At 30.8% G+C, this 22,087-nt stretch overlaps 2 protein-coding genes across 3 annotated transcripts; both read right to left on the bottom strand.

Annotated features, from left to right (window-relative positions):
* Window positions 1-13: 13 nt before the first annotated feature.
* Set8 (SET domain containing 8) lies at window positions 14-19,527 on the bottom strand. 2 transcript variants are annotated; one of them, XR_013877292.1, is made up of 13 exons: window positions 19,454-19,527; window positions 18,652-18,784; window positions 13,860-14,059; window positions 11,758-11,853; window positions 9,316-9,409; window positions 8,809-8,923; window positions 7,739-8,212; window positions 6,381-6,888; window positions 6,047-6,089; window positions 4,573-4,651; window positions 4,256-4,353; window positions 3,396-3,901; window positions 14-970 (listed from the first exon to the last, which is right to left on the bottom strand). XR_013877292.1 is itself a non-coding variant. In XM_080152647.1 (12 exons), exons 1-12 carry the CDS (start codon window positions 19,461-19,463, stop codon window positions 3,859-3,861), a joined length of 1,893 nt encoding a protein of 630 aa, XP_080008773.1. In that variant the 5' UTR covers window positions 19,464-19,527; the 3' UTR covers window positions 14-3,858. The 2 variants fall into 2 exon arrangements, 1 of the variants encoding a protein (XP_080008773.1); XM_080152647.1 differs by having other exon boundaries at window positions 14-3,901.
* Window positions 19,521-21,779, bottom strand: LOC145313312 (uncharacterized). The gene is made up of 5 exons (XM_080152648.1): window positions 21,642-21,779; window positions 21,206-21,297; window positions 20,889-21,015; window positions 20,727-20,813; window positions 19,521-20,608 (listed from the first exon to the last, which is right to left on the bottom strand). Exons 1-5 carry the CDS (start codon window positions 21,723-21,725, stop codon window positions 19,703-19,705), a joined length of 1,296 nt encoding a protein of 431 aa, XP_080008774.1. The 5' UTR covers window positions 21,726-21,779; the 3' UTR covers window positions 19,521-19,702.
* Between the last annotated feature and the right edge of the window lie 308 nt (window positions 21,780-22,087).

Raw genomic sequence — 22,087 nt, 5'->3', positions numbered from 1 at the left:
AATAACATTTTGATACAAAATAAGAAATGTATTTTTTTTTTGAAGAAATACCATTAGGGCATCCCAAAACAATATGGGCCAAAAATAAAACTGAATGTCTAATTCTATAATAATAACTCGTCATTGTACAGGAGAAAACAAAAATATAATAAATCACATGTTTACGTACAAATGTACAGCAGAGGCATTGATTCTAAAGGTAGATTAATTAATAGGCCAGGTCAGAGTTTCATACAAAGATAAGATTTGAAATCTCATTCTCAATAATAAATTCAATTGTTAATATTATCGATGTATGAAATACAATTTGATTCAACGGATTTTTTTTTCATCCCAAGAAACTTTAGAAAAGCTTTAGAGAAAAAATAAATATTAAATATTTTTTTCAATTTCTTGGGATTTAAAAGGAAATACAGGATTTTTACATTACAACAAAGGTCTTTTTTAGTGTTCAGAACAATTTTGTTTTTATTTAAATAAATCTACATTATTTTTAACTTTCTTCTAAAAATATAATTTTCATTGATAAAACCAAAAATTGCTTATTATTAATATGCCAAAATTTAAAGTTATTAAAACTGTATCCAAACACAACTGGATTTCTATTGTTAAGGCATTCAGTGTGGTAGGCAGTTGCGTTACTGTGTAGGATCAAATCTAAATGGCAAGAATAGGAAAATTTGGGATTTTTGGAAAACAAAAAGTTTAAGAAAGTTAGGTAAAGAAATGCTAAAAAACTACACTAAATAATATATTTGTTGATTATTATAATTATTAATTATATTGCTGCATTAATTAACTCTTTTTGATTTAATGAAAGGGAAACATTTCTCCTTGAATAAGCAAAACTACCCACTACATATTTGTACATTGGTTTAATACAATATAATAATAACATATTAATTACACAATAACTATTTCAGAAAACATTAAACAAAATGTCCATTTATTTCAGGTAGGGTTTTAGGGCCTTTACAAATTACATGAATTTGTAAAGCCCTTTTAGAGGATTAAATAGAAAGGTAATTTCAATAAAAATAATCTAAAAACTGTTATGCTAAATGCCACTACTACCAAAAAAATGGCAGCTTTAAGAGCAATTTACATAGGGGATAAATTATTGCGGCTAAAAAGTGCAAAACAGTGAAAGAAAAAAGTACAAAAAATAAGAATGCCAAATTTGGTACCAGAAGGAATAATAATACAAAAGAATGAATACTTAACTTAATTTACAAGTTTTTTTTTCAGATTTCTTAAAAAGAAAAGTTGCTTTATTTACATTATTAACATTTTCATTTCTTTTTTTTTATAAAATAATAATCTCTGCGGGTAAAAGAATAAAAATGAACTTTTGAAAATCATTTTCAGTTTTCAAAAAAATGATACCCAGCAAGGTACTGAAAATTACTTTAATTAGAGCTAATCTTACTAGAAAAATAAATTAAACAGTTTATTTAAAATAACTTATTTAACAAGTTAATGGCATTAGCTGAGAAAGTAATACATTGAGAAGCTCAACTCAATTTTTTCTAAAAAAGTTCTAGATCTTTGGAATTATCTTTTATTAAATAAATGTTAATTAAAACCAGATTTTAATTGTATAAGATATGTGACAATTTGATAGGTTTACTTGACATTGATATTTATATCATCAAAATCAAAGATAATCCTTCAAAACAGATAGGGCCAAAACATGCCAATATATTTAGGGGATGATTATAGAAAAATATCTTAGGACAGAACAAAAATATTTTAAAAGTTTTAGGTCAATTTTCCTTTCTTTAATAGGTATTCAAAATAAATCATTAAATGTTTATTTTCCTGAATGTTTTATATAGTTTTTTCTCTCAAAAAAATACTCTACAACAAGATGACCGGAGCTTTATAAGTTCCAGAGCAGTTAATGCCAAATTAGAGTTATTTTTCATTCAATGCATTTTGTTCCAAAATAAAAACATTGACTTTTGAAAATATTCCATTTGCTTTATGTTTATTTGATATGAATAAATCACATAGGAGAAAAAAACCTTACATTTTTGGCATTGAATGAAAAATGAAAAAATTACTAACATTATAATATACACACTTTAAAACAGCATTTCAATGCAATACAAAATATACAAAAATACTATCATTTTTCCTTAAAAAAGGATTAGATAGTTTTGCTCTTAACACTATGAATCAAATACTTATACCTAAATAAACAGACTTTGCCTTAAATTATCAATATAAATATATAATTCAGTGATCATAATTTTAAGCTAGCATATAAAATCATATTAAAAGTGAAGTTTGTAAAAAATGTAAAATTGAGCAAGAATGTTGTTGTCTACCTATTAAAAATATCTTTAAGAGAAGAATCTTTATTTTGCTAGCTCGAAACCAATTAGGATTAAAATCACTGAATTATCGTACTAAAGTGTACATTTATATGAAACAAACAAGATTATATTTAAGACAGGTATAATAACATATATACATACATACAAGAAGGACGAAAGCGTAGGCAAAATCCAAGGCGGCTGTGAAGAAAATTTTTACTAGTCATTAGAATACAAAAATCTTATAGCTAATCTTAAAAACTCTTTTAAACATTAGGTTCTTTCAATTTCTTTCAAGCTCTGAGCAATTATGAAATGTTATTTCAAAATAGATTTTTTTCTATAAAAATTCATCTATGCCTTACTTGGATTTCTTAAAGGTAAGAAATCTTTAAAAAGACTATGTTCTAAAATAGTAAAGTACGTATTGTACAGAGAGTACATTATGTACAGAGTACAAACTCAGAAAATAATATCAGGGGCTAGTTTGTGCTAATCACACACTACACAAATCAATGCTTATCAATAGTTTTCAAACAACAGAAACGATACAATTTTCAATAATTAAATAAATTACAGCCATCAGAAAATTTGTGAAGCCAAAAATATTTTCAAAGATTACAAAAAAATCAGAGATTTTAGGATAATCTTGGAAAAAAACTTTGGCCTGAGAATCATTGGGAAATGATAATTTCAATAAGAAGGTAATATTTGCTAACACTTGCTTTTCTCTAGGGTTTATAATGATTAGTACAAATACTCAAAATACTCTACAGGCATTGAGAATCAATTATTACCTTATGGATTTACTTGAGTAGAAAATTAATAATTTGTAGAAACTTTAGATTTTTTTGGTGTAAGAATAGACTTTTTTTTATCAGTGACACAAAATATAATTTGAGTACTTTTTTAATACAAATATAAAATAAATTCCTTATGAAAAATCAAAAGGTTTTTCTTTTCCTTATCTTCTAAAATTAAGTATATTTCTCTTTGTGAAGTAAAAAATGTACAATGGCACTTTGTCTTTAAAATATTACTTGAAGAAAAATTTGCACCAGATCAATAAATTACAGTTTAATTGTCTTTCAACATAATTTTCTATAATAATATTTACACGAATACAACTTAATGCTTATTAAAGCTATCTTATGATAATAATATTACTACTTAATCTTCACACATAAATATGAAAGAAGCCTCTGCATGATTAAAGAGGCCTATAGATGAACAGCCAAGTACAACAAAGTATTGTTTTTGAACACAGTCTCGGAGAAATTACTGTTATCACGGTGTACATACGCTGTAGTACATAATATGTACCTTATGTACATTCAACCTAACAGAGATTTAGAGCAGTCTGTTGATATGGTGATATTTTGACATTATTTCAATGAAAATTAAGCATCAAGATTATTTTTTAAAAAGTAAACCTTGATTTTTAAAATACCAATAGTTTGTAATTATTCCATTTTAATGCATTCTAATCATAAATGTTCGTGTTGGGCTTTGATGAAAACTATTTTCTGTTTGTTTTTTACAATGCCAACCATGGATGTGCTTTCAAACTCTCTTTACTCCTAAAATAAAATAAAAAAACATGAATTAATAGTGATCTGAAATTTAGTAAACTAAAAATAAGCATTAAGATATAGGTATAGTTTTTAAGGAAAAAGATATTTTAGTGTCATGAATCAAATAAACAATATGTGTTTGAATATGTGTAAAGCAGTTTAAGCGGCTTAGTTGACTTATTTTTAAATGACTAATCACTTTCTTTATGTTAATTATTCCTAAAATTACACATTATAAATAGCCTTCTAGGATTAGGTATAGTTCTTAACCTCACTCTGGGACAAGTTTATCACAAGTCCAAAATTGACAACTGTAGTGAGAAATGCCCCTCCCAATACATCAAATTAATTTTAATTTACCTGTCTCCATAATCATAAAGAAGCTCTGTACCCTCGTCAATATCCTGTTTAGCCACTAGAATTAGTCTGGGCTCCTCCTGGTTAGGTAGCATTACAACCTGAAGACAAATTCGGCCTTTGAAATTAAGAATATATACCTATATCTCTTTACACATAAAAATGACTGATATTTTCAATAGCTATTTATTTTTAAATTTTAATAGGTCTAACGTCATAAAAGGTTATGTACGTCACAAAAAGTTAATAAAGTTGAGCTAGATAGAGTAGGCAAATAATAAGGATCACAAATAGAAAGAAAAATATGAAAGAAACATTACCTTAGTGACACAGTTAGGAGTCTTGCAGCTATGGTTGAGAAGTCTGCCATATCTACCAGTCTCCTTTGTGGCATCAATACTAAAAAAAAAAACATTTTTATAATAATAACATTAGAAATAAAAATGATTGCGTTCATATTAAGTCCCCAAACAATGAACCTTTTTTCTTCTAAGTGTACCTTAATGTTTAAAAAAAATAAGTGTTTTAAGAGTTATGCACCAAAAGCACTTTCTATGCACCATAAGCACTTTCTACAACTCCATTAAAGAAGTTTATCACGAACGTAAGCAAGTGATTCTAAGCACCTTCCAGCAGTGATTTTAAATATTTTTTTTGTGAATATACTAGGGTTCTGTATAATATCATTATATCGATTTAAAAAATCAAGTTTCGTCATGGTTTTATATAAAAAATACTTTAAAGTGATGAGCATTATTTGACGAAATACCATCAAAAGTTTTGTTGAGTTCAAAAGTTCAAATAAAATAACACTCCAAAACATAATCAATTGCTGTAAATTACGAAAGTACACTAATTAAAACTGTTTATAATATTACAAATTACCATCCCTTTTTCTTAATTAAGATTTTTTATTGAAAAACTTTACTTTTGTGTCACAGCAATTTGAACTCAACAACACATTTGGTGATGTATAGTCAAAAAATGATTAACCTTTCAAATTTTTTTTTCATATAAAACCATGGTGAAACTTAATTTTTAAATGGATGTGATGATATTACACAAAAAAAACATTTAGAATCACTGCTGGAAGGTACTTAGAATCACTTGATCTTGTTCGTGGTCCCCCTTTTTTTTAGGTATTTATTAGGGTTGGAATATTACCAATAAGCAGATTGTAAAATAATCTTTCTCGAACTCTACCTCGTTTTGTCACAGGCTAACTCAAAATAATAGAGAGATTGAGAAGATGATCATGACTAGAAAGAGATTATTTTATCGTTTATTATCCTATATCCTTGTGATTGGACGATTCATTTGATGATTAGACAAGACCCATGCAAAAGACATCATTTTGGTTAAAAAGTAGGTTTTCAGATAAATATATGTTGAAAAAATATAAGTTTAAGTAAATACGTATTATCTTCTAAGCTTCCCAATAATATCTTTATATAAATCCTAAACAAACAAAACACTTTTCTGTTCCAAAATAAACATAATAATCATATTTGTTAAGCTTGCAACAAATTATTGTGTCAAGCAGGACCATCATGTCCATTAGTATCCAGCTTACAATGTTGTAGGATAAGCCACTGTCAAGCAAGTGTTAAAATTCCTTTAAAGCAGATATATATTTTTTTTAATAGGAGCTTTCACAACTACCTTTTTACAATACCTAATTAAAAACCGTTTATAAAAAGGAGATAAAAGTAGAAGTTTTACATTTACTGTGTTTTATGGTTAGACGGACAAGTAAATCATTAAGTGGCTATGCTACTTTTAAAAAAAACTTACCAGTATTGTTTATCTCTGTGGTTGAAGTAATACATATAACAACCTAAATAAACACAAGAAATGAAACATTTATAACATTTTAGCCTTCTTTTTAAGCAGTAAAGCCATCAGTAACGCATAATCTCCTGGCCGGCACCTGATTAAGGTCCTGCCAGCTGTACAACATGGAGGTACAGTTTCTATACCCCTGCGCGACTCATCATTGGAAGAAGATTTAAAATAAAATATTAAATTGATGAAAGCTAAGAAATAATATAAATAGAATTGTTGGCTTAAGATAAAAATTTTAAAAAAGAAACTTTATTAGACAGCCAATTTATTAAGATCCTCTTACCTTTGGTTATATCTTGAGAATACTCAGATTCTTTTTCTTTGGCAGCCACAAGATCTATCAACTCGCCGGCATACTCCACAACAAAATCACCCTTCTTGAAGGCCTTCTGTGCCACAACACCGCGACCCTTGCCGGGTATATCCTCTATGGCGAGGTCGAGGTCTGTGTCCTCTGTTGCCAACAGCCTCGCCTCTATGGTCTCCATCCAGTCTTTGTCAAGCTCGCTTTTCTTTTTACGTTCGGATCTTCTGATGTTGAAGAAATCCGTAATTTTACTGCTGCCCTCGGCTGCCTGCGCCAGCTTTGTCGCCTTCTTTGTGGGTTTTGTAGCACTGGGCGCGACGCCATTGGCCCTCTGCTGAATTGGTCGTTTCGGGACCGACTTGGTACTAAAGGCTTTGGGGGAGGATGAGATCGCGTGCTTCAGCTTGTCGGTCACGGAGATACGTCGCTCAGGGATCTGGATCTTGTGAGGGGACATGGGCGATTGGGGGGCGAGTCCACCACCCTAAAGTATAGTAATAGTCAATTTAATTTGAATTCAAACACTTGAAAATGTGTAATATTAAGGGTACTTAAAAAAAGAAGTTATGCTTCGAATCTACATTTTACTTAAAACAATAATATTTAGTCTTTTTTATAACAAGAGTGGTTTACTAACTAGGTGATCTATTCATACTATGTAATCATGAAACATCCTACACACAATTCTATTATAAGAATAAAATCTCTGTTCATCTCTTATTAACTATAAGAATAATATGTAATTTTTATTTATAGAAAAATAATAATAAAATTTTCCAATAAAAATTAAAACTTGAAAAATTTCATAAATTGACGTATTAAACCTAAATTCTTTAAAAATATGAATAGGTAAAGAAAAAATAATTGACTGCATTAACTATTGTTAAACTTTTCTTCATTATTCATGATTTGAAAGAAAAAAAAACAAGGAAAGCCTATTACATGCAATAATAACTATTTATCTGAATCTTAAGATTTCAATAACGGTTGATTAGTTTTGGGCTATCTTTAGATACAGAGTCCCTCCCTTAGATGCTAGTGGCGCAACCGCTAGAAGTCAATTAAACTATTAAACACCTAATACATATAAGTTTGTTTAATGAATGTAGGGTTACTTTTTTAGTCGATTTTTCTAAATTTCTGAAGTTCAAGTAAATACAATCTTTTTTTTATTTGAGATCAGTGGCGCAAATTCTCCTGGCAGGCACCAGATACAGGTCCTGCCAGCTGTACAACATGGAGGTACAGTTTCTATACCCCTGCGCGGCTCATCATTTCTCAATAATTTTTTATGTAATAAAAACAATACCGAAATGAAAAAAAAATATTTTTACCTTAACTGGAGATCTTGGAGATTCAGTGGTTTGGTTGATAATAAGCTTCTCTTGTGAGTTCATCATTTGTAGACGTCTCACCGTGGTTCCTTCATCCCCTCTACAGCCGACGCTGCTTGTACTAACAGTCGGTGAGGTAAGCGTGAGCTGGGCTGACCTGACGGTCAGCTGTTCAGTGCACACTTGTTGTTCACCATCAATTTTATTAGAGACACTTGTTGTTGTTGTTATGTTAGTAATAACAGCCGTTGTTGATGTTGCTGTGGTAATAATTGAAGTGGGGAGCGGTTGGGACTTTTCGGGAGTGGTTAATACTTGCTGCTGTTGTTGGTTAGACAACCTTTTGGATTGTAGTCTAGTTGTACGGGTTGTACGTGTTGTAGGAGCAGCTCCACCGCTTGTCTGCTGTTGTTGGGATGATACAGCTTGTACATTAGTTTCATACAGAACAGTCTTCTTGTCAGATTCCTTAACCTTAACAAAACAAAGTGTTAGAAAATTAAAGTGATGATTACAGAAAGTGCAGTAAACCAATTAAGGTACTTCGACTGCTGAAACGTTCATATTTGTAGAACTTAATAAATAGCTTGGCTATTAATATAAGTTACCAATGTAACTAATGATGTCGGATATGTGATTGTATAGGTTACATTTGATGTGATGATTTTTAAAATTTGCAATTATCATGAAAGTATCATGTAGAAGTCTATACAATCTTTAAAAATGGTAAAAATATAAGCCTTTTAAATGTAGAACCGGCCCTATAATATAACATGATAAAGATCCGGATAACTAATTTTAGTTAAGAATAATTTTTAGAAGATGACTTTTCAGATAATTTAAAAATAAATTCTTTTTATAATGGATGTTAAAAATAAAACTTAATAATCACAAAAAGACGTAAATTGAACATAATATTTATGTAAAGTTTTAATATGGTTTCTGAAAAGGTTTTTAATGGGATTTAATAAGAAAATTTGAAACTGTATAGGAACAAGGATGGAAAAATTAATGGAAGCCACGTTTAATGTTACAAATTCATAAACCTAAAAAACAATTTGTTTAGGTACCTGTTTATTAGTTGTATTGATAACGACAGTATTGATGAGATTGAGCTGGTTGAATGGCCCTGACCTTGGCCTGGAGCCTCTGCTCGCCAGGCTGGTCCTGCTGGTCAAACTTGACCTGCAAAAAAAAAATATAGTATATATTGGTGGTGCTATTGACTTTGTAAATATTTTATTTTATTTTGAAAAACTCCTGGATGCCATAAACCTGAGGGGAAGGTAATTGAAAAATACTTCAATAGCTAAATAGAAGGAAATCAACACGAACTAGGTAGAAATCCCATACTAAAAATGTTTGACCGAAATGTGATCTGGATAATTACAAATTTCCAGTCGGTAAATTGTGTTACTCACACGGACAGACACACTCGAACACACTTTTTGGAGGCCCCTATGAGGTCCCAAGGGCCATACGAATGACGAAAAGGCGTATTTATTTTTGTTAATTTGATGAAAAAGTAACTACATGCCTTTTTAATCAAAAAAGGCATTCAGAGCTAGCTTTATTACCTACTACCCCTGCTGGTGAGACTACTCCGGCTACCCCTCCACTTCACATTGGTGGTTGAACTTACACAATCCTCATTCTCCTTGCCAGAATCACCTAAAATACGAAATAATTCGTTAACCTTTGGTATCGATTAGTCTCATGTTGTCCGTTAAGATATCGCTGGTCACAGGAACGATTGAGTTCTTCATTTTAGAGAAGCTTCACATTGGTCCAAGGTTTGGTTCAGATTATTTTTCTACCCTCCTGTCCTTGATATTAGTTTTTAAAAAGCTCCAAACCTTTCAATAGCCAATAATCAAAACAAAACTATAATTATATAAATGAAAAAAAAAACAATTAGAAACAATAAACATATTCAATTCACAAAATTGATATTTTTGTGAGCAATTTAATATGAATAAAATTTTCCATTAAATTTGTACGATAATAATACGTAAAAAGCTGAATTTTAATTTCCAATAAATCGATTGGAATATTTTATAAATCTTTTTTTAATTAGAACATTTTGTAAGTTTAATATTTTACGTTTTATTCCAGAAACAAAGATAAATAAATCCATTAATAGCACAGCCATACATGCATTAGTTGGGTTTTCGCAACCCAAGTGAAACCCAACTTATGTCCTCTTATGAAGGCCAACCCAAGTAAAACCCAACTGTTGTCCTCCTTATGAAGGGCAACCTCGGTTAAACCCAACTTTTGTCCTCCTTTCCTTATGAAGGGCTATCCTATGAAAAATAGGGTCCACCCTTTAAAAAGGAGGATAGGGGGCACCTAGCGCAACTAAGGAGCTGAAAATTACAGCATGTATGAGCAAAGCTACAATTTTTCATGAATAATATTGTTTAATTCTTTCAGAGTCAGGTAGTTTTTGTGGAATGCGAAATCAACATTAAACAAATGTTTATGTACGTTTAAAAATGACGGACGGATGAAGTGACGAACTAACGGACATACCCCAATTATAGAGTGTCTATCCTAAACATAATATTATATATTTAGGTTTACATTTTTTATGAGATGATAAAAAGTGTGTAAATGCAATTACAAATTTGAAAACTCACTCATCACACTACATATTAAAAATTCATGGAATAAATATTAACAACTTTCAAAATTGCTCGCTGTCGTTTTTCTTTAATATTTAGCGAGATTCTTTTTATTTTTGTGATAAAACTTAGTATTAGTTTACATATTAAGCGTCGAAAGATTTATATGCCTTGGTAAGTAAAATGTTGACATTATTAAAGACTAAATTAACACTACATCTTTTTTAAGAACAATACTTCTAAAGAAATTTGTGACATTAAATATACCGATCGCAAACTGGTTTTTTTTTAGCTTTTTAACTATATAGGTACTAGCTTTTAATCTTTCAAAGTTTTATCGTTTTTCCGTATACAAATGGAGACGCGATTAAAGTAGAGATCCTTTAACCCTAGTAATAACTACATCTGGAAACTTCCTATTAAGCTAGAAATTAAAATATAGCTTTTCTTTCTACTCCACCAGTTTCTTGTAGAGCCCTAACTATCCAAACTTACCTTCACATTTTTAACTGTTATTATCAGCCTCAGCTGTTTGATCTTCCTCCTCCACTAGTTCCTTATGGAATCCTAACTATCCAAACTTACATTCAGATTTTTAATTGTTAGTATCAGCCTCAGCTGTTTGATCTTCCTACTCCACTAGTTCCTTGTGGAATCATAACTATCCAAACTTACATTCAGATTTTTCACTGTTAGTATCAGCCTCAGCTGTTTGATCTTCATGTTCCATAAGTTCCTTTTAGGACCCTATCTATCCAAACTTACCTTCAGATTTTTCACTGTTAGTATCAGCCTCAGCCGTTTGATCTTCCTACTCTAGTTCCTAGCAGGACCCTATCTGTCCACACTTACCTTCAGATTTTTCACTGTTGGTATCAGCCTCAGCTGTTTGATCTTCCTACTCCATTAGTTCCTAGCAGGACCCTATCTGTCCAACCTTACCTTCAGATTTTTCACTGTTAGTATCAGCCTTAGCTGATTGATCTTCCTACTCCACTAGTTCCTAGCAGGACCCTATCTGTCCAACCTTACCTTTAGATTTTTCACTGTTAGTATCAGCCTCAGCTGTTTGATCTACTTACTCCAATAGTTCCTTGCAGGACCCTATCTATCCAAACTTACCTTCAGATTTTTCACTGTTCGTATCAGCCTCAGCTGTTTGATCCTCCTACTCCACTAGTTCCATGCAAGACCCTATCTATCCAAACTTACCTTCAGATTTTTCACTGTTCGTATCAGCCTCAGCTGTTTGATCCTCCTACTCCATTAGCTCCTAGCAGGACCCTATCTGTCCAAACTTACCTTCAGATTTTTCACTGTTAGTATCAGCCTCAGCTGTTTGATCTTCCTACTCCACTAGTTCCTTGTAGGACCCTATCTATCCACACTTACCTTCAGATTTTTCACTGTTAGTATCAGCCTCTGCTGTTTGATCTTCCTCCTCTGCTGGTTCCTTGTAGGATCTCAGTACCAGAGGCATGCCAGTATCTAAAATGGGTAAGGAAATAAGTATCTTGACATTAATTTAAGAGATGATGATTAAGTCGCTTTATTGATTAATATGAAAAAAAAGACTCTTAATCATTATCAAGATTTTAAAGTAATACAAAAAATCACAAATAACCGCCATTTAGTGTATTAATGCCCTTGTCTTCACCTAGAGATTGTTAAAAAGTTTCTGATAAAACCGCATAATATACATTTTTACAATTAATATTTATTTTTTTATATTTCTTATTAAGTTTTCTAAAACTAAACAAACTTAATTGCAAGTTAATGTAAAATAAAAAGTTAATTCATTGTATTAATTCTAATTTCATTATTTAAATTACTTTATATATTTTCATAGTATTCATATAAATTGTTGCTTAGTAATATAACTTGTAAAGCATTACTTTATTATTTACACTCTACCATCAAATTGTGCGATAGGGGGGAGGTGCAATGTCACATTAATCCATTAATGGGACAAAAATTCCCAAAAAGAAACTTGTGTAATGTACAATTACTAGCAGACGAATATTAATAAAAGAGTATTATCAGGGATAGGTTAATGTGCGATAAATATATGTTCATGATTCACAATTTGTGAAGAATTATTTTTCATCGATTGTCCTTTCCCTCTTCGTTGTATTTTTTGCACAATTTTTTCGTGTCCCAATGTGAAGTGTAAAGTTTGAAAATAGGCAGAAAAAATTTACTAGAAAATAAAACTTTGGTTGTGTAGAGTGTTGATATTGATTTATAGAAATAGTAAAAAAAACGATGTAATTATTTTCTCTTTGTGTCTGTGTTGTGTATTCATTGTTCAACTTTTTCTTATCCTAGCTTTTTTTCACAGAATAAATAAGGTCAATAAACCTATAAAAGGAAACAAAGACTTTGTGTGGATATCTAGAAAAAAAAGGTAACTTTTACAGAAAGTCTATCCTTATCAAAAATTCTCAAAGAAAAACTATGTCCGTATGTACTTTTTAAAGATAGGTGCATATTTTGTGGTTTTTATACCTTTTCCAGCAAATTTGTATTAATTTCGCCACAATACAAATAATTTTCCTTGTTTGTAATAATACACTCGAAATTGCAACAGCAATAAGTTTTTGCATTTTACAAAGTAAAAACAAGTATTTTAAAATGTATTTAGATTTCGGGGCATAAATCGTTATTAGAAAAAGGAATGCAACAAGTACATGACTATCATTTAGTTAACCAGCCTGAATGGTCAGACAGACGGACGGAAAAGCGCTATAACAATAATGTATAGTAGCTACAAATAATTTCATTATGTAATAAAATGTATTGAATTATTCCCATTTAGAAAATAAACTGAATTGAGAAATATAAAGGTATGTTGTAAAAAGAGTCTGGGATTAAATTGAGCTCTGTAAAAACCCAGCAGACAATTACAAACGAAGCATAAAAGGCTAAATAGATATTTCTTTTTCTAAAATTGAAATTTCTAAATTCTTTCCTCACGTTCGAGATAATTATATTTAAATAGTTTAAACTTTTTCTTTCAACTAAATTCATATTCTTATTAAAACAAGAATAGGTATATTCATTTTCTTATTCTTTACGCAAATTTAGAAATGTTTTTGACATATATGTATAATGTATGTTACAGAAGTTTCTTTGTAATCCTATACTTTTCATTATTTTTTTGTCAACGTAAAAATCGATAGAGAACGTGTTATTATATTATTGCCATTGGATAAAACGATAAGAAACGTGTAATAGAGTAACTGAAAAGAAGATTAGCAAGCAAGCAAATTCTGTATTTAGTTATAACAAAAATGTAGAAAAGTAAACCCTTAAAAAGTCACTAATAGTTTCGTTACGGAATTGACATGACTTTTACCTACAAATAAACAAATTTTAAAAACTCACTCGCATAAAATTAACGCATCTAATTTTATTACTTTTCAACCCTAAAGTTATCTAGCTTGATTTGTTGAACAGTTTATAGATATTTCTCTCTTTTAATATTTCTTTACCTAAACATGAAGTAAGCTCGGCGGTGGGTAGAGGCACTTCAGGCGTTAGTATGGGCATGGTGGGTGAATCACAGGTTGGTGGCACACACACGTCCATGTCCACGGGACTCAAGACAGGCGGGCTAGACACGGCCGAACAGTCCACCAGAAGGGGCGCTGGCAGAAGCGAGGCTGGCAGTGATGGGCGTGGGTCAACTTCCCTGAAAAAAAATAAAATTCAAAGAACATATTTTTTACAACACTTATTATTAAAAATGTACCCCTTAACAGCCTAAAACCTGACCAAGATCAATACAACGGTTTTCAATATTTTGATACTGATAGATAAGAACTCACAACATAAAACACAATTCCAATTACTTTGATTAAGAGAATGATAATAGTTTCTAAACAACTCAATTGCCATTTACAATTCAGGAAAACAAAACTTAACATTTAGAAATGAAAAGTTATAAAAATTGCTTTGTTTATACCTAGTAAACTTTTTCTGCAATAAAAATACATCTCAATGTTCATACTTATATTAAAAAGCGAAACTTTTCTGTATTACAGAAATTCATTAGAAATAAAGATTATTGTAAATGAAACATTAGAATTGTCCTACCAATGTCAAGCCTTGTGTTCAAATACTTTAAAAGAATATCATCATTATCATTTCAGTATTATCAAAAATGACAAAATTTAAGTCAAAGTACTACAAGCGTAGCATCTCTATAACAACGTCCTACTTTTACAAATAAAATCATTTCTGTTTGGACTTTATAATACCTAATGTTTTATTGACCTCTATAAAATGTATGAATTTATTTTATTCACGATTTTTTTAGATTCATATTTTTGGATAGGTAGGTATTATCAATTTTTTTACTTGTGTAAAGTTTAACAAGTCAAAGATGATTTCAATAGTGCAATCAAGGATGAACTGGAAAATTAGAAATTTAGATTTTCGTATTATAGACAGCTTTCAGCGAATATTAAAATGAAAAATAAAAATGAAAAAAAATTCTGTAATATTCGATGTTATACATGATTTTATAGCAGGACTGAAAACCTGTTCTAATCCAGCGGATATTAATCAGTTTCGAGGCCATACTGGAATAATCTTTTAATTTTAAAATCCTCAGATAACTTTTTTTTATGCACAAAATTATCATTTATGAATAAATAGTTTATGAATTTTTTTGTAGACATCAAATTAAATATTCATTAGCTCAAAAAATGATTAACAATTCTAAACATAAATATAATACTAAGCCACCATGTTAAATTAAAAACAGCATAAACAATACACAGTGGGTATTAAAATCAATCCTTCGACAAAATATTGCAGCAAAAAAACTAATGATTTGCAATCTTTTCTGTTTTAATGGATTATATAACTATGGACAAAGTATTCTTTTTTTTGTAAAATGTTATTTTAGTGCTTAGATCAAGATAATACGAATAAGACAGTTCCTATTTATCAATATTTCAATTTTAAAAACAATTCTAGCATGCTTAAATTTCCTAGCACAAAGAAAACCGCCAAATAAAGAAAATTTTAAAAAGCAAAAAATATTTTTCCCTGATTTTTTCCTCCATTGAGTTATTAAATCTAATAAGCTATTCTATTTTCGTGGCAGAAATGTCAGAAATTGTCAGGGATAAAGGATTGGAAGCTTAAAAAAAATTAACAATATTTAAAAAATATTTTTTATCTTTCTTAAACAATTTTAAAAGCAGTTTGTACATTGTACATTTTATCAATATTTTTTGCTTTAGACAGACAAAAGTACAGACATTGTAAAAAAAACTTATGAAAGCCATTTCCTATATCTTTATCTAAGGTGTTGTAACTAAAATGGTAATGTAACGCTACAATGCTTTCACTAGAACAACTAAGTATTAATCAGGAATAAGAGCTTATTAATCACACAAATCAACATAAATACAAATCAAATTAAAATGTTAGATAATATTGTCATGAGCATTTAATCTTACATTCTTTCCATAAAATAAGATCTCGTAAACAGTTTAACTGCAAAGACAACAGAAGCTTGTTATTTTCTGTGGCAGTTTTAGGCTATTTGGTAAGATAGATCCACCCCAAAGCTAAGGTCCTCAAAAATCTTGACCACCCCCCAAAAAACCTTCTAGTAGAAAATATTTAAAAATAATAAGATTTCCGTTTTTAAAAGTTTATGGTTATAAAACAAAGGCTTTTAAATTTAAAAAAGCTATAAGTGTAAAGAAATTAATGTTAAAACATTAAGACTAATGTATCATTTAAAACTAAAATACGCAAAACTCCTCCTTTCTCCCTCTCCTAGTGACATTTCCACTATTAGCTCACTAATTGCTATTAAAAGATCATTAAAATTGGCATTTTAAGAATTCTAACAAATTGGGCGGCTTTAATTAAGCTGTTAAACTAAAAGAAGATCAAATTTATATCTTTTTTTATTATCAACTTAACTATATTTTTAAAACCCTTTGATATGTTGACTATAAGTTTTATGGTAAAATAATTAGGGCACTAAAGTCCTTAAAGTCAAACTTCTTTTATTCTAAAATTACATAAAAACTGCTTTAAACAGCAAAAGAGGAAACCTCTACTTTTGTGGTGTGCAAAGTCGTATACATTCTACAGCCTATCCACACACACACACACACACACACAAGTACAAACTGCACTCACACACCCACTCAAATGCATTACACTGACACAGACAAACACACACAACATATATTCTTTACTCCCCGAGAAAAGAAAAAAACAAACAATTGTTAAAAATGTGAAAACAAGGCTTCATTTATTTGTAGTACACACAAACACACCCACACACAGTGGCACACTACACACAGACACACACATACTCGCAGTATATGAATATGATGCTCTAGTTTGTAAAAGGTTAAACAAATACTCCATATTTGTTAAAACTAATTAACAAACATGACCCTTGAAGTTTTTAAATGTCTTACTCTTGGTAAATTTCAAGCGTAGTCCAATTTTAATTTATATAGGTATGTACGTCATTAGATGCAAAAAAAAGCCGAAATAATAAAATTCCTATGTCTCCACCCTAAGATGACCCGACTAGGTATATTCTTTTATAATCCAAATCACATAGAATCGTACATTTTTTAGGTAGTATTTTTGTCATTGTTAATTAAGAAAAATCTAAATAATTGCCTAGACACAAGTATTTTAAAATCTGCATCCATTCCATTGTTCATTTTGAAGTATGATCTAATTCGAGCCCTGTATGCAATTTAAAATATTACGCAAATTAATCTTTATTTCTTTTCAGCATTATTTAAAAGTTTAAAATTGGTGTAATTAGCCGAAACTTTAAATACTTTTATTGCTGCATTTGGAGGTTTATTTTAGGTTTGATTGTGTTTTGCGAATCCTAAAATTGAAGCCCGTAAATTCTATTTTATAAATAAGTTTTATTTTGCTTAAGCTTTCAATAACAACTGGACCGATTGAGTTCTCTTTTCAGGAAAACTTCACATAGGTTCCGGGATGGGTTTGGGTTATTTCATTTAAGGTTTGGGATAATTTTAGGCAATTTTCCCTACCCCTCCGAATACAGAGCCCCTAACTTCAAGGGACAAAACTGTTGTAGAACATAGAATATTTTTCAATTCTATCCATGTAATAATATATCTAATGGATTTTTCGCTACAATTTTTATTAACTTAATCCGAACCAAAAACAAGGATGACAACATCCATAAAAGCGAAGCCCTGAAACGGTAGGACAAACTGACATTAACACTTGTATAGTGTCAAAACTGAAAAATCAGAATATAAATGAATAAGAGTCGAAGCAAAATTGTAAGTAAATTTGTTGAAAAACTTCTTGATACAGGATAATGTTTATGGGCATACTTACATTTGAAGGACTTGATTATAGAGTTGCTTTGCTTATAATTTTGAACTTTGTTGTCCTAGGAATCAGTATACCAAAAATCAGAACAATCGGATAATAAGATCACAAAAAATAGTTGTTAAAAATGTAAAAAATCAAAAATATTTAAAATGGACGTACGGACATTCTGGTAATGATTAGAGTTGCTACGCTTTCTAAATCGTACCTAACTACTACAGGAATCACCATGCAAAATTTGAAATCGATAGGACAATCCTAACATGTCTAAATTAATGAAAAAAGCTATCCATCTCAGACGCACGGACCGACCCTAGTCCCTAATTATAGAAAAGCTTCGCTTTTAAAAAGATGTATTTTTTTAAAGACGTATGTTACGTAATCTACATTAAATGTAATATTTTTCTACCTTTCGAACAGCATAAATAAAACGTGTGGGAATTACATAACAGAGCTGAACCTTTTTGCGGGGCATATATTACATAATAATAATTCTAGTATTAACCGCATGGTGAAATATTATTATTTAAAACTTCAAATGATTATTTTACTTATTTTCAACTGTTAAGATGGGAGTTTATAATGACATGGTGATCTACTTAACACTGGATAGAAAACTTGAAGAAAAATTCTTTGGTTTGTCAAAATAATGAGGGGGGGGGGGAAGAGGGGCAACTATGGTAAAAATGGATTTAAGATACGTGGATATTGTGACACTGAGGATGGGGTAAAGTCATAAGAGGGGAGGGAATGGGAGTATCGTTATATTAACCATCTAAGTGAAACATTTTATCAGGTATGCGGGAATCTCAAACATTACCCAATTAGTATCATATGTTTGATTTGACTAAGATGGTTTCAGTCGCCCCCCCCCCTCCCACACACCCTAATGGAATAAATAATAGCAACTCTTACCTTGAGTAAAACTTGTGAAAATGGTTCCTAGTTTCTGAAAGTTTTGTTTCTTTGTATTTTGGACGTCCGTCACAGCTTTCTTGAGATGCTTGACGTTCACTACTTTGTGCAATACATCGAGCTTTTCTTCGACCTGATAATAAGACAAAAATCAAAAATATTTCTAAACAGAAACCTGAGTTTCCTCATAAGTGGCAAAAAATCTTAAATCTTTTGAAATTAAACTATTGGGAAATACAAGCCACTTTGCTCCTAACACGCGTTTAGATTAAATGAATCATTTTGATATTGGTAGCATGCAATAATCTTTAAGGACATACTAACATGCATAAGTTATTTAGTAGCAGCACTTTTAAATAGACCAATAGAAAACTGCGACATGGAAAAACACCAAAATTAAAGTAAGTACTTCATAAATAAATCTTTGTGTAAAATCCTACACAAAAAAACGTTTTCTGACGCATGAGAGAAAATGCACAAATTAAAATGCAGTTGTAACTTGTGTGCAAAAAATGTAAAATAGAGTCTTTACAGAGTTCTTTTGACCCTTAGGTAGTAAGTTAAGTTAAAGTATATGTGATATTATTTTTATTTTGATAAATTGGTTCGTTTTAACGCCGAATCAACTCTTTTAATTATAGATGTACTTATTAGTTTTTTGTTTCCTATTTATCACAAATGATCATGATTCGCAAGGATAGTGTTTCTCTATGATGGGTAATAGGTATTGAGACAAAAATGAAAGGGATTTTAAGACTTTTGGGGACTTATGTAATATATAAATCGATAAAAATGTACTAACCTCTTGGCATGACTAATTGAACTAAATAACAGAATTATCACTAAAAATTAAGGGTCACATTTGCACATCTGAAAATCGTATAATAATAAACAACTTTAAAATATGTATAAAAATATATGAAACATTTAAAAATCACAATTAAAATCACATTTTGATTATGTTAGGTAGCACCATCTAAATTCATACTATCACATTATAGGTTAGGTAGATTTGTTATAGTTTGCATTAAAATTGAGTATATCATGAGTATTATATCATTCCAGCCTTGCTATATCTAGCCCCTTGGCAGTCACGGAGAGACATTTCTCGTCGTTTTATCAATTCTGGTCCTTCTTTCTTAAGCTCTTCAATTGTACCACATCCCAATAACCCCATAGCTCTGTCTAGTTCAATTCTAAGTATATCAAAGGTTCTTAGGACGCCAGGTGTCCCACCAGCAGCTAGGCCATAAAGATATGGTTTGCCTATGGCAACACCGTCAGCCCCCAGCGCTATTGCCTTGGCAATATCGGTGCCTCTTTGAATTCCGCCATCATGTATGACTTCAACATTCGGACCAACAGCTTTACGGATGGCTGGCAGGACATCAATAGTTGCTGGACTGGTATCCAGTTGTCGTCCACCATGATTTGAAACCCATATTGTGGTAAAACCACATTCAAGAGCTTTGACCGCGTCTTCGGGACGACAAATGCCTTTAATTGCCTTTGGGCCGTGTGTCCACTCTTCACAAAGCCATTTTGCGTCCTCCCAACTAAATTGTGGATACAGCTGACTGTTTACAAAGCTAGCTAATGAATCAGCAGGAACGTCTTTGTCTAAAAGAGCATAGTTGTAGGGAGGGTTGGATAAAAAATCCCAAGTCCAAGCCGGAGCTTTGATAGCTTCAATGCATTGTTGTAAAGAATATGAAGGTGGTATTGTGAAATTATTTCTTATATCCCTTTCTCTATTGCCATACCAAGAAAAATCAACAGTCAGAGCCATAGTTTGTATCCCACCAGCTTTAGCTTTGCCAAGAATATCCCTTAGTATATCTCTGTCTTTCCAAACATAAACTTGAAATAGTTTTGGATGTTCTGGTGTTAATATTTTAGCTATGTCATCAACAGAGGTTGTTGCAAGGGAGGAGAGACAATATACACTGTTGTTCACCTTTCAGAATGGATATCAAATGAAATTGTAATTATTTTTTATATAAGCAAAAGTTGAATAATAAAACAAGTGTTCAATTTTGTATTTTGTGATTCATCCTTATCGTTAATATCCATACCTTAGAGGCAGTTGCAACAGCACTTTCCCCATCCATATGAAACATCTTGTTTCCTGCCGTTGGACTGGCAAAGAATGGTATGTCAACCTTGAAATTAATAATGTGACTTATATGTTTTTAAATTGTTCAAATATAAAAGAAAATAATGTTAAAATTAAAGACCTTTGATCCAAAAATAGTTGTGCTAAGATCCAAAGGAGGTGAGAGTCCACTCAAGACTTTGAAATGCATTTCCAACTGGGTATAGGCATCCTTGTTGCGTCTGATGGTTATCTCATCATCCCCACCACTTAATGATTACAGATTATTTAACTTTTTTTTTGTTTTAATAAGATGAAATGTTTTTTTTAAAATAATGTTAATTTTAATTCAGCCTTACAGTTGGCTTATGTTTCATGAACTAAGCAAATAATGGTAATAATATTAATAGTCAATTGAAATCTAATATTTTCATTTTAGTACAATATTAAAAGACTTGCCTATCTAAGTAGCCAAAGCACATTTTGTGAAGTCTAGATTCAGCGCATAATCTCAGATCAGCAATATTTACTGCCTTGCGCAAACGCCTTCTGTACAATACAAACTATTTGTAAAGTATTAATAGTATTAATTAATTAATATTAATTTAATACAATTTTCGGCACATCAGTGTATTTAGTACATTCAATAGAAACATCCTCGTATCCGATAGTGGTCGGGGAAGTAATAGTTAGGATATCTTGACCAAACTACATTAATAGAAAGATTAGGAGAATGCTCTGGCAAAAACAGGCGCAACACATCGCCATACACAGTATAAAGAAATCCAGATAAAAGGTTGTGATATCAAAGGAGTTAGTTGTCTGCAATAGATGGATTGTTTATAGAGCCTTGGGAATTCGGGCTTTCAGTCTAATAATAGTTCTTATTGTTCCTAGCAGGAATATTAACAATAGGACGAACTAACGGTGAGAACAGCCTTAACAGTTTATGAATCTTAAGATCATGTGGCGTTAACATGTTATTGCATTTGTTAAGTCTTCAGGGACTTCTGAAATTCATATAGTTCTTGTGAAGCTTTCTTATTAATGTTAACGTACGTATGTCCGTCTTGTTCGAAACAATATGAGGGAAAAGCTAATTCCTTTACTGCAACGTAATGAATCGGTATTTTTCATTAGTATTACCTCTACCATCAAGCCTACAGTTCATTTACTAAATAATCCTGTATGAGAATAATGCGATCTTAATATAATCACATAAAAGTTTATTTATGTTTGAATAATATTTAACATCTCAGCTCTATAAATGACTCTATACATAAAATTTTCTCTTCTGAGGTAATTAATTTTGTCATACATATTTATTTCAAATTACTAGTT

Source organism: Acartia tonsa, chromosome 3 (assembly GCF_053477335.1).
Source record: "Acartia tonsa isolate MP-2025a chromosome 3, ASM5347733v1, whole genome shotgun sequence".
NCBI classification, from domain to species: domain Eukaryota; kingdom Metazoa; phylum Arthropoda; class Copepoda; order Calanoida; family Acartiidae; genus Acartia; species Acartia tonsa.
This window is presented reverse-complemented; position numbering and strand designations above follow the sequence as displayed.

What these genes read in the sequence shown, in the direction of transcription:
- Set8 (XM_080152647.1), bottom strand. An exon ending in TTTCACAAGTTTTACTCAAG is followed by an intron (nt 14,060 to 18,651) that starts GTAAGAGTTGCT and finishes ATTTTTTTTCAG; the next exon opens with GGAAGTTGACCCACGCCCAT. An exon ending in CTTTATGATTATGGAGACAG is followed by an intron (nt 3,902 to 4,255) that starts GTAAATTAAAAT and finishes ATTTTATTTTAG; the next exon opens with GAGTAAAGAGAGTTTGAAAG.
- LOC145313312 (XM_080152648.1), bottom strand. Translation starts at nt 21,725, where the DNA reads ATGTTAACGCCACATGATCTTAAGATTCATAAACTGTTAAGGCTGTTC. An exon ending in CTATTGTTAATATTCCTGCT is followed by an intron (nt 21,298 to 21,641) that starts AGGAACAATAAG and finishes TTTGTATTGTAC; the next exon opens with AGAAGGCGTTTGCGCAAGGC. An exon ending in CTGTTGCAACTGCCTCTAAG is followed by an intron (nt 20,609 to 20,726) that starts GTATGGATATTA and finishes CCATTCTGAAAG; the next exon opens with GTGAACAACAGTGTATATTG.